This window comes from Osmia lignaria, chromosome 2 (genome assembly GCF_051020975.1).
Source record: "Osmia lignaria lignaria isolate PbOS001 chromosome 2, iyOsmLign1, whole genome shotgun sequence".
NCBI lineage: Eukaryota > Metazoa > Arthropoda > Insecta > Hymenoptera > Megachilidae > Osmia > Osmia lignaria.
Genome location: NC_135033.1, coordinates 4346173 through 4357022, shown reverse-complemented (window position 1 = coordinate 4357022; position 10850 = coordinate 4346173). Strand labels below are relative to the sequence as shown.

At 30.9% G+C, this 10850-nt stretch overlaps 4 protein-coding genes and 1 long non-coding RNA gene across 7 annotated transcripts; 3 read left to right on the top strand and 2 right to left on the bottom strand.

Annotated features, from left to right (window-relative positions):
- Positions 1–415: 415 nt before the first annotated feature.
- On the top strand, positions 416–2370 carry Spt-I (serine palmitoyltransferase subunit I). The gene is made up of 2 exons (XM_034327934.2): positions 416–1569; positions 1662–2370. The coding sequence occupies exons 1-2, from the start codon at positions 657–659 to the stop codon at positions 2165–2167; spliced, it is 1419 nt and encodes a 472-aa protein (XP_034183825.2). The 5' UTR covers positions 416–656; the 3' UTR covers positions 2168–2370.
- A 382-nt stretch (positions 2371–2752) lies between these two features.
- RpLP0 (ribosomal protein LP0) lies at positions 2753–4818 on the top strand. The gene is made up of 5 exons (XM_034327813.2): positions 2753–2901; positions 3401–3492; positions 3574–3984; positions 4079–4423; positions 4571–4818. Exons 2-5 carry the CDS (start codon positions 3439–3441, stop codon positions 4712–4714), a joined length of 954 nt encoding a protein of 317 aa, XP_034183704.1. The 5' UTR covers positions 2753–2901; positions 3401–3438; the 3' UTR covers positions 4715–4818.
- Positions 4080–5344, bottom strand: LOC143305707 (uncharacterized). The gene is made up of 2 exons (XR_013062803.1): positions 5203–5344; positions 4080–5047 (listed from the first exon to the last, which is right to left on the bottom strand). It is a non-coding gene; the product is annotated as an uncharacterized LOC143305707 (long non-coding RNA).
- On the top strand, positions 5043–9153 carry Gclc (glutamate--cysteine ligase). Of its 3 annotated transcripts, none has more exons than XM_034327802.2 (9): positions 5043–5184; positions 6034–6143; positions 6221–6406; positions 6490–6662; positions 6747–6961; positions 7072–7440; positions 7714–8064; positions 8136–8317; positions 8833–9153. In XM_034327802.2, the coding sequence occupies exons 2-9, from the start codon at positions 6043–6045 to the stop codon at positions 8999–9001; spliced, it is 1746 nt and encodes a 581-aa protein (XP_034183693.2). In that variant the 5' UTR covers positions 5043–5184; positions 6034–6042; the 3' UTR covers positions 9002–9153. The 3 variants fall into 3 exon arrangements, with proteins under 3 accessions (XP_034183693.2, XP_034183692.2, XP_034183696.2); XM_034327801.2 differs by lacking the exon at positions 5043–5184 and adding an exon at positions 5253–5593; XM_034327805.2 differs by lacking the exon at positions 5043–5184 and adding an exon at positions 5848–5893.
- A 277-nt stretch (positions 9154–9430) lies between these two features.
- Positions 9431–10823, bottom strand: Mpv17 (Mitochondrial inner membrane protein MPV17). The gene is made up of 4 exons (XM_034327812.2): positions 10386–10823; positions 10188–10303; positions 9772–9993; positions 9431–9696 (listed from the first exon to the last, which is right to left on the bottom strand). The coding sequence occupies exons 1-4, from the start codon at positions 10474–10476 to the stop codon at positions 9571–9573; spliced, it is 555 nt and encodes a 184-aa protein (XP_034183703.1). The 5' UTR covers positions 10477–10823; the 3' UTR covers positions 9431–9570.
- Between the last annotated feature and the right edge of the window lie 27 nt (positions 10824–10850).

Genomic DNA, 10850 nt, shown 5'->3' with positions numbered 1-10850 from the left:
TTGCTATTATGGAACTGCTAACCGCGCATGCGCCTACATTCAAATTTTTTACTTTTCAAATTAATTCGTTCGTCTCTTTAATAAAAAAGAATATAGATTATATAAAAAAAGATAAGAAAGTAAGAAGTTTTCTTGTGTAATAAATCAATATATCCAGAACATATTTGAAATAATGTTATTTTTGTTATTTAAATAATATAGTTTATTCTTTCGTGATATCTAATGAAAAATTGTAAATCAAATGATCTATGAAGGTTGAAAATAAATGAATTCTGTATTACGAACTTTTAAAATAAAAATCTCATATTAAAAACGATGCTTCGAATATTCCGCTGTTCAGTGCTGCCATCTGATATCGCTTTAGTTCTTTACAAAATAACTGCAGTAATTGCGCTGAGTCACAGATAATTTTATCTATGTATTATATATATATATAAATGTTATTTAATTGTAATCTTTATCATGAGGCTTGAAGTTTCATAGAATCTTGCAACATTGACTTCTTTTTAGTTGTAATTTACATTTCTGTAGTTACTTGTATGCGTAAGGTATGACTTATTCTTGAACGTATATATTTTATTAAAAATCATACTACAAGCACCTTTTAGTGCAATTTTACAAAGAAATCAATAAAAACAGGGTACACAGAATATCGTATGAATAGAAACATGAGCACAAAATTCATATTTATTGAATCAATGGAAATTTTGAGTACAATACCTCAATATCATGTATTACTAGAAGGGTTCTTAATTCTTTGGCTGATTTGGTTTATTGTTAAGAAACATTACAGTAGCCGTGAAAGGATACCAACAGAAGATGAAGTAAAACGAAAACTTGTAGAATGGAAACCTGAACCTTTAATAACTAATCCACAAACGACTCATCTGTTTTTAAGTCCAAGATGTATAACATCTAGAGCCGGCAAAAGCATAGTAGTCGATGGAAAACATTGTTTGAATCTAGGTACGCACAATTATCTTGGTTTAACGGAAAGTAATGAAATAGAATCAAATGCGATAGCAGCAGTAAGAAAATATGGAGTTGGTTCTTGCGGGCCACGAGGATTTTATGGAACTGTTGATGTTCATTTAGAATTGGAAGATAGTTTAGCAACTTATACGGATACAGAAGAAGCTGTAGTATATTCCTATGGATTTAGTGCAATTTCATCTGCAATCGCAGCATATTGTAAACGTAAAGACCTTGTGTTTATAGATGAAAAAGTAAATTTTGCTATACAGAAAGGATTAGATGCAACTAAAGCTAATATTATCTACTTTAAGCATAACGATGTTAATGATCTTTCTAATTTACTAATGAAACAAGCAAAACTTGATGACCAGAATCCCAAAAAAGCATCCAAAATTAAACGTTTTTTAATAGTTGAGGGTATTTATATGAATACTGGAAACATCTGTCCATTACCAGAATTAGTTACACTCTGTAGAAAATACAAATTAAGAATATTTATTGATGAATCCATATCATTTGGAACACTTGGTAAACATGGTAAAGGCGTTACCGAACACTATGATGTTCCTAGGCACGAAATTGATATGATTATAGGTAAATAATTTTACTAATTTAGAATTATTAATAACTATTTCCATATTTAAATTTAATTGTACTTGTTTCAAACGTATTTGCGTATATTTTAGGATCTCTGGATTGGGCAATGGGATCTATCGGTGGCTTCTGCGTGGGTACATCATTTATTATTGAACATCAGCGTTTATCTGGGCTTGGATATTGTTTTTCTGCATCCCTGCCACCTCTTTTAACAACTGCAGCTATTACTTCTCTAGAAATTATGAGAAACAATCCACATATATTTAAAACGTTAAAAGACAATTGTATAGCTATAAATGATGGACTTCAGAACATTAATTGTTTAGAATGTTCTAGTTTTCCAGAGTCTCCAGTAAAACACGTTTACTTGAAAGAAAAAATGGATCGTATTACGGAAGAAAAATTACTTTCTCAGATTTCTGATTGCTGTATTGAAAATAATGTAGCAATTATAACTCCTGTATATTTGGAAGCAGAAAAAAATTTACCTAGGCCTAGTCTTAGACTTTGCGTCTCTACTCTTCTCAACAAGAACGATATTGATTTTGCTTTGAGCATATTAAAAAAATGTGCTGAAGAAGTTTTATCAGTATAAATGAAAGGACAATCAGAAACCTCTTTAAACGATATATTCTGCACGTTCATTATCTCTTATCATTTCAATGAATTTATTCATTTACTGTACAGTTGTAGGAAAATTGTTATTAACCTTGTAAACAAAACATTTTTTCCTTCGTAAATATTATTTTATCCTTCATTTAATAGCATTCCACTTTAATATTGTGATAAATATTTTATCTACACAGTAGAGTAAAAAGTATTTCTGAAGTTACTGTTTATATGTTTATGTTATGTATGTGTAAAATATTAAAAAAAGAAATACAAAGTACAAAGGAAAACATAAATAAGTTTTTTTTAAATTTTATATTTTATTAATTTAGATATTTATTTCCTCATACAATGTTATCAATGCCATAAACATAATGTAGAAAGATCTATAAATGGATTATATTTAAAATTCATGTTAATAGCTTTGCTTGAGTATAGTTGATAATAAATTATTTTATAAAATATAAAATACATATATATGTAATAATTCCCTATGAATATATTCCTTTAATACTTTTAATGTATGAGAAGTACAAAATCAATTAATATGTTAAGTGATAATATGAAATTTTGTTATTGAAATAAGTTATTACAATCAAAGATTTTTGAAACCGAGAAATTTTCGCGGGTGATGACGTGCTTCCTGTAACACATGTGAAACACATCAAGAAGGGAAACACTTCCTCCTTCTTCTACACTGCACCCGTAAACTTTGCCGAGGTAAGTAAATTCGTTGACGTAGCAGGGTAATAAATTATTTACTTAACATTGTTAATAATCATTAAAAAATATTATATACCAACTGTATACATCCATTAGGTTTAAAAAACCAAACAATTTTGTTCTTTTTTTTCATAAAATTAAGAATAAGTAGAACTCATAAGGTTAGCTTACCATGCGGTCCTATGAAATTTCTATGCTACCCTGATGTCCATTGTTAAATATAGTATTTATATTTAAATCTATTTAAAAATTATTATTGATATAACACCATTTCATATTATAAGAATAGATAATAAAATAATAGAAATAACATGATGATACAATAAAGCGTCTGATAAGCCGAGAACCACACAGAAGCTAGAAATAGCGGAACCCATCTGTGTGCGGTTTAAAAGATTATACGTTGCATGTATGCAGTCTGATTTTAACTTACACGATGAATTTTGTAACAATCACAATATAAATTCAGTACTAATAAATATTCTCCTCTTTTCAGTCCTTAAATTGTTTAACTATCCCTACACACATTTCAAGATGGGTAGGGAGGACAAGGCAACTTGGAAATCTAATTATTTCACAAAACTTGTAGTAAGTATTTTAGATGTTTATAATATTTAAATATACATCTATACGACCATATTGTTCTCACATAAATAACTATATTTTTAGCAACTTTTAGATGACTTTCCTAAATGCTTCATCGTGGGTGCTGACAATGTTGGCTCGAAACAAATGCAACAGATACGTATGTCCCTTCGTGGAAATGCGGTAGTACTGATGGGAAAGAATACAATGATGAGAAAAGCAATTCGCGGTCATATTGAACGTAATGCCGCACTTGAAAAGCTACTACCGCATATTCGTGGAAATGTTGGATTTGTTTTTACTCGCGGAGATCTAATCGAAGTGAGAGACAAACTTTTGGAAAACAAAGTCCGAGCACCGGCTAGAGCAGGTGCTATCGCACCGCTGAGCGTAATAATTCCCGCTCAAAATACCGGGCTTGGTCCTGAAAAAACTGCCTTCTTCCAAGCTTTAAGCATTCCCACTAAAATTTCCAAGGGTACTATTGAAATTATTGTAAGTATATTATTCAACGAACTAATTATGTTTCCACGTGTATTAACTATATTATCCTTATTCATTGAATACACGTTTATACATTCTATTTCAGAACGACGTGCACATTTTAAAACCAGGTGACAAAGTAGGTGCATCCGAAGCCACTCTCCTGAATATGTTAAACATATCTCCATTTTCATATGGTTTAATTGTTGAACAAGTATACGATTCTGGTACTATTTTCGCACCCGAAATCTTGGACATCAAACCAGAAGATCTTCGCGAGAAGTTCATGGCTGGAGTGGCAAATTTGGCTGCAGTTTGCTTGACTATTGGCTATCCTACAATAGCTAGCGCTCCGCACAGTATTGCTAATGGATTCAAAAATCTATTGGCCATTGCTGCTGTTACTGACATCGAATTCCCAGAAGCTGCTACAATCAAGGAATACATCAAAGTATGTCCTTTTCAGTATAATTTAAACACATAATAAGGCCAGAATTAGAAATAGTGGAACCTATTGGCCCTTCAGGATTTTTGTGGAAAATCGTATGAATCGCTTCTCGAAGTAATAATTTACATTTAACAATAATGTTTTTTGTAGGATCCAAGCAAATTTACCGCAGCTGTTTCTGCTACCGCACCAGCTGCGGCTGCCGCAGAAGCACCAGCTGCAGAAAAGAAGGAAGAAAAGAAAGAAGAATCTGAATCAGAAGATGAGGATATGGGATTCGGTCTGTTTGATTAAAATACATATGTACATACATGTATATGTTCAAAATAACTTGATTGAAGTTATAAGTTCAATATTTTGATAAACTGGATCTTGGAAATAAAAACAATTATGATATACTATTTGTAATATTCACTGCTGTACATATAATTCCATCTATTTTCTATCATCTATTTAATCTTTATTTTTATCATTAAAATTTATTACTAACATTGTAAGTATATTAAATAAGTTAATCAGACTGTTTGAATCACGTAATTGCTAGGTAGTAATATACATGATAAATCGTTACAACGATATTTTTATTTCTTATCAGTAATCGTTTTCTTGATTACACAAGTGAGTTATCTAGAATAAGAAAAATGTTAAGGCATATTGCATAAAAAAAAGGTGGGTGTAACTGGAGGTTTTATCAAGCAAGAAGATGACTTAACAATATCTTAAACTGATGTTTATCTCCAAGTGTTTGCAGCCGCAATATTGTGGTAGGAGAGTATGATTACCTTGTATTTATATACCATTGAAAGTGACGGGATAGTTCGTAGAAGAGTGTGTAGTTAGTCTGTAAAAGCATCGGTAGTGCTGTACTTAATTCGGTCGTAAGATTTTCGTGATTTCTTGAGCGTCAATAATATCGTGCCTCGGTATAATTCGGCAAAAATCGGGTTAAGTCGATTTTGCGCGAAATTCTATTCTAATCGTTGAATTTTAAAAAAACTCCCATATTAACTAACCTCAACAAATATGGGTTTACTGTCCGAGGGAAGTCCTTTAAGCTGGGAAGAAACGAAAAATCTTGCTGACCATGTGCGAAAACACGGAGTCATTCAATTTATTAATCTATATAAAAGGCTTAGAGATAGACAGGGTGATGTACTCAAATGGGGTGACGAGGTAAGGTCCATTTTTCGATCTTTGTAACTCAAATTTTATTTGCAATATCTTTACGTGGTAAGATAAAAATATTAAGTAATTTTTTTAATTCTCGGACCCTCAGACACTTATTTTTTATGAAAAATGTAATAAGTACAACGTTATTTGTTATTAATGCAAGATTCAATTTTGAATAGACAAAACAGATAGATGTTATAAATAATCATGATTTTTGAACTATTATAAGGCTGACCTTGAATTTTCTCCAATTACAGCTTAATGTTTCTAAATACATGAGTTGACACTTTTGGATTTAACTAAGTAAATATTATAGATAAGTTAATGAATTTATACAATGTATATCAACAAATTTTATTACCATCTTTATTATTTTCATATTAATAAGTAGAATCAAACTACTTCAATACTTTTTTCATATTTACTTATTTGGCTTGAAACAGGTGGAATATATGCTTGTTAAATTTGATGATGAAGCAAAAACAGCAAAGCTTAGTTTAAGAGCCGTGGAAATATTAAAAACTCTAAATGAAAAGGAACATAACGATCCAGAGTAAGTTATCGTGATTACAAATGTCGATAAATTTGTATTTTATTATAATATCAGAATAACATGTATTAATTTTGTAGTAACATTAAATCATTATGGAGACCTGAATATGGTGCTTACATGCTAGAAGGAACGCCAGGAAAACCATACGGCGGTCTGTTAGTTCATTTTAATATCGTTGAAGCAAATATGAAGTACCGGAGACAAGAAGCTTCAAAATTACTTCGACCTAATGAAGTTTTAATGTCCTTAACTAATTTTCCAAGGTCTATGAAATACCTACTCATGATGTAGTACAGTATACGTGTTACATAACAGAAATATCATCGCTTTATCTGGTTTGTTACAGAACAGGGGCACCTGATTTCACAGATCCTCCCACAAAACCAGCACCAGATTCTGGAGCATCGAAAAGCTTATTTTTCCCAGATGAAGTTATATATCCGGGTCATCCAAGATTTAAAACATTAACTAGAAACATTAGAAAACGTCGTGGAGAGAAAGTTGCTATAAACATTCCTAGTACGTATTCTCTAACGTAGAATGATTCCATATTTGAAGCGAAACAATGCAGTCGTAGTTAACATTATACATATTTACTTACAGTTTATAAAGATAAAAATGTTCCGGCTCCGTTTAAAGAGGATTTTGGTCGAACAGTTAAAGACGAATCTAGTTATGCAGCAAAAGAAGATCACGTTTACATGGATGCTATGGGTTTTGGAATGGGCTGTTGTTGTTTACAGCTTACTTTTCAAGCTTGTAACATCGAAGAAGCAAGAACATTATACGACCAATTAACGCCTTTATGCCCGATAATGGTTAGTAACACGTGAAATAATTATTATCCCCTTTTCTTAAACTCTGAAGACATGGAGTTAGCATATTCTTTCGCGCATACGTTACAGAACATTTGTTTAACATTCGACAGTTGGCTCTAACCGCCGCCAGCCCGTTCTACCGAGGGTATGTGAGCGACGTTGATTGTCGGTGGAATGTGATATCTTGTTCCGTTGACTGCAGAACACAAGAAGAACGTGGTTTAAAGCCTTTAAAGGAAAACAAATTCAGAATAAGTAAATCTAGATACGATTCCATCGATTCGTATCTCAGCGAACAAGGAGAAAAGTACAACGATGTTCCTTTAACATACGATGATGAAATTTACAAACAGCTAATGGATAATGGAATTGATAAATTACTCGCGCAACACATAGCTCATTTATTTATCAGAGATACCGTGTCCCTTTTTTCTGAAAAGGTGTACCAAAATGATTCAGAAGATACCGATCACTTCGAAGTAAATATCCTCGTTATTATCAACCCTTTCGTTGCCACGCGAATTTTTGAACTTGTACCAGTGGGCCATAAATTTTATATAAAAAATTTTATAATGGCAAAGAACTGTGAAATATATTAAAATAACGGTACAATCTTGCCAATAGCACATTTTTCTTAGACCACCATGGCCCAAATGAAAAGACAAGCGCCGGTCCCATGGGACCACCGTGGCAGCGAAAGGGTTAATTGATGTAATTTTACACGCATTGTTACATAAACTGTAACATTTCAGAACATCCAATCAACTAATTGGCAAACGATGAGATTTAAACCACCACCGCCAAATTCTTCTATAGGATGGCGCGTTGAATTTCGTCCATGCGAAGTTCAAATTACGGACTTTGAAAATGCAGCGATAGTTTGTTTCGTCGTCCTTCTTACCCGAGTAATTTTAAGCTATAAATTAAATCTTCTAATACCAATTAGTAAGGTCGATAAAAATATGGCTCGGGCTCAAAAACGGAATGCGGTTATAGCAGAGAAATTTTGGTTCCGCCGAGATATTACGTCGGATGTTAAACAGCAAGACGATGGTCAAGCGGAATATACAGAATTTACCATTAACGAAATTATTAACGGCAAGGTATTATTAATATCTCTTTTATGAATGTCTGTTACCTGATATATGAATTACAAAACATTGTTCCATTTTAGGATGGTGTTTTTCCCGGTTTAATACCGTTAGTAAATTCGTATTTAGCTAGCATGGATGTGGATGCTGACACTCACTGCACTGTACAAGCATATATGAAATTGATACAAAAAAGAGCTTCTGGAGAATTATTGACAACTGCAGCATGGTTAAGGAAAGAAGTTTTTTCACATCCGGAATATAAGTGAGTACTTTTTTAATCTACAGTGAGAGACAAAAGTAAGTAGACACTGTTAAAAATAGAATACCTTGATTAAAATTGGACTAAATAACTTGAGGTTTTTTGAGAAGCTACAAAAATTAATTCACTAAAATATGTATTTTCATCGTTTTAAAAAATTAAAATTTGTTGAAATCGTGAAAAAAAATAGTGAATGGTAATTTTTAAACTTTTTTTATGTGAGTCTATAATGAAAATTTAAAATATGTCTTTCGTAAATTCAGATAAGTTATGTGAATGCTGAAAATTTCATCGAGATCGGTTAACGCATTTAAAAGTTATAAGTAATTAAAATTTCCAAAAATCGCGACTTTTCATCTAAGAACGTATTCTTAGATTCTACATATTTTGAACTATAGATTCTATGTATATTGAACACTATTTTGAACAGTGTCTACTTACTTTTGTCTCTCACTGTATATGTGTAAATTGTAAGGTCTACTACATTACTCCTATAATATTATATCACATTGATATAGAAATGACTCTGTCGTAACGGAACGGATCAATTACGATTTACTGAAAAAGGTGCAAAAAATTGTATCAAATGAAATATCATGTCCAGAATTGCTAGGGACGTGTATATCATCTAGAACCAATGAAACTATACCAGCAGCAGTCGCAAAAGCGGAAAACCTCCCTATATAGATAATAAACGGCAATACGCTTAAATAGATCGCAAACAATTTAGATAAGATTTTAATTTATTTTAGTACATTTCAAATGTTATTGTACATATTTACCACTTAAAGTAAAATGTGTTTGCACTTAATGATTTAATAATTTTATAAATAGTTACATTCCATAAAATAGTTTTATTTTTAATGTATTAAATTATGAAGGAACATGTATTTTGTACTTGGATCCTAAAGAAATGTATGAAAATAAACCAACTTGAGAAGTTGAACAAAGAATTTAAATAGCTTAAAAAGAAGTCTAATTTTGGTAAAATTTATTTCCTGTTGTTATTATTATATCCATTGTTTTATTTCTTTTTATTTTATGGATACTATTATTGATTTTTATATTACAATACTGTACTATTTGTAACATAGATTATAATCTTTTTCTTCAAAAGGTACACATTTTTGTATATTGTCATTATGAATGGCTCTTAAAATATAGATGTTGAAGATATTAACATTTGTATTAAAAAAAAAAAATAAGAATTAAAATATGTATATTTATAAATTCATATATATTCCCTAGACTTATTTCTACTTTCCTAAACTTGTCCTATATGAAATATAGCTATTCCATAGTAGAGCTACCGACTGTACTATTAAAACTTGATATTGTAAAGGTATGAAGTAAAAGTTAATTAGTTGTACTGTAGGCCAGAGCTGAAAACAAATTTTGGGTTTAAAAAATGTTGTTGTTAAACCTTTTACATTTTATCATAAACGTTAGTCTGTTACCTTGTAATTATTCTTCAAAATATCAGGGTATTGGTCTCGTAATTTCATTTTCAAACTTTCTAAATCATTTTGTTGTAAAATACCAATTATTGTTAATAAAACTCCAATGAATATAGGAGCAAATATTAATTGATCACAACAGACTTTTTTTAATGCTACAACTCCTCCTTTTGAACCAATGTATTTATCTAATAATCCATACCAAGTTCGTGTTACAGGTCCCTGTCATACAATTTTAGTAAAATTTTACATATTACATATTTACAAATTTTATGTATTTCTTTCATTGTAATATTAATTAGCTGGTTCATGAATAATTGTAAGGTTAATAGGTGTAAATATTATTTAAATTTTAAAAATATTATAATATCATGCATGCTAGAAAAAATTCTTCTTTCAAATTATTTTATACTTACAGCAATAAAAAAGCCTATACCCCCAAATTGGGCGGTTCGTACAAAATCTAAATCTTTCAATTTTTTCTGTTCAACTAAATTCTGTGCAATTTGATCCCCCAGTGCCATCAACGTACCTATTTATTTAATAATACACAAACAATTATCAACGTAAGTTATAACAATAGAAAAAAAGGAAATGTTTCGTATGTTAATTACCAGCTTGTGCAGCCTGTGTAATCAGAGGATATTTTGTTACTAATTTTCGGTACATTTTAAGAACATTCCACGTGCTCGCAGAAATCGTCATTATTATTATTATTATTAACTAATTTATAAATTATCGTAATTTTCGACGTTACGTATTAAAATTACATTTATTATCTACCTCTAACGCAAAAAACTGATGTCATAAACAGATGAGTATTGAAATCGGCAAAATTTAGAACCGTTCACTGAACCTACGCGTGATACCTACGTCTTTGGTAGATCACGTTACAAAGTATTTGACATATACACAAAATAACGAAGCACGTGGTTTGTTCATTCATTCATGTGTGAACAGCTGGTAAAAATAAGATGGATCTTTTAAACAACGACGTCGGTATTTCAGATCGCAAGACACGATTAGTCATAAGATTATCTGTCTATCTTATACCTACTCTTTGGTTAGCACTGTTCAGA

Bases quoted from the DNA above. Each gene is read 5' to 3' on its own strand.
- Spt-I (XM_034327934.2), top strand. From the start codon at position 657: ATGAATAGAAACATGAGCACAAAATTCATATTTATTGAATCAATGGAA. The intron at 1,570-1,661 runs GTAAATAATTTT...CGTATATTTTAG, and splicing joins CGAAATTGATATGATTATAG to GATCTCTGGATTGGGCAATG.
- RpLP0 (XM_034327813.2), top strand. From the start codon at position 3,439: ATGGGTAGGGAGGACAAGGCAACTTGGAAATCTAATTATTTCACAAAA. The intron at 3,493-3,573 runs GTAAGTATTTTA...CTATATTTTTAG, and splicing joins ATTATTTCACAAAACTTGTA to CAACTTTTAGATGACTTTCC. The intron at 4,424-4,570 runs GTATGTCCTTTT...TGTTTTTTGTAG, and splicing joins CAATCAAGGAATACATCAAA to GATCCAAGCAAATTTACCGC.
- Gclc (XM_034327801.2), top strand. From the start codon at position 5,444: ATGGGTTTACTGTCCGAGGGAAGTCCTTTAAGCTGGGAAGAAACGAAA. The intron at 5,594-6,033 runs GTAAGGTCCATT...GGCTTGAAACAG, and splicing joins TACTCAAATGGGGTGACGAG to GTGGAATATATGCTTGTTAA. The intron at 6,407-6,489 runs GTCTATGAAATA...GGTTTGTTACAG, and splicing joins TCCTTAACTAATTTTCCAAG to AACAGGGGCACCTGATTTCA.
- Mpv17 (XM_034327812.2), bottom strand. From the start codon at position 10,476: ATGACGATTTCTGCGAGCACGTGGAATGTTCTTAAAATGTACCGAAAA. The intron at 9,994-10,187 runs GTAAGTATAAAA...ATTGTATGACAG, and splicing joins GTATAGGCTTTTTTATTGCT to GGACCTGTAACACGAACTTG. The intron at 9,697-9,771 runs GTAACAGACTAA...ATTTGTTTTCAG, and splicing joins TTTTGAAGAATAATTACAAG to CTCTGGCCTACAGTACAACT.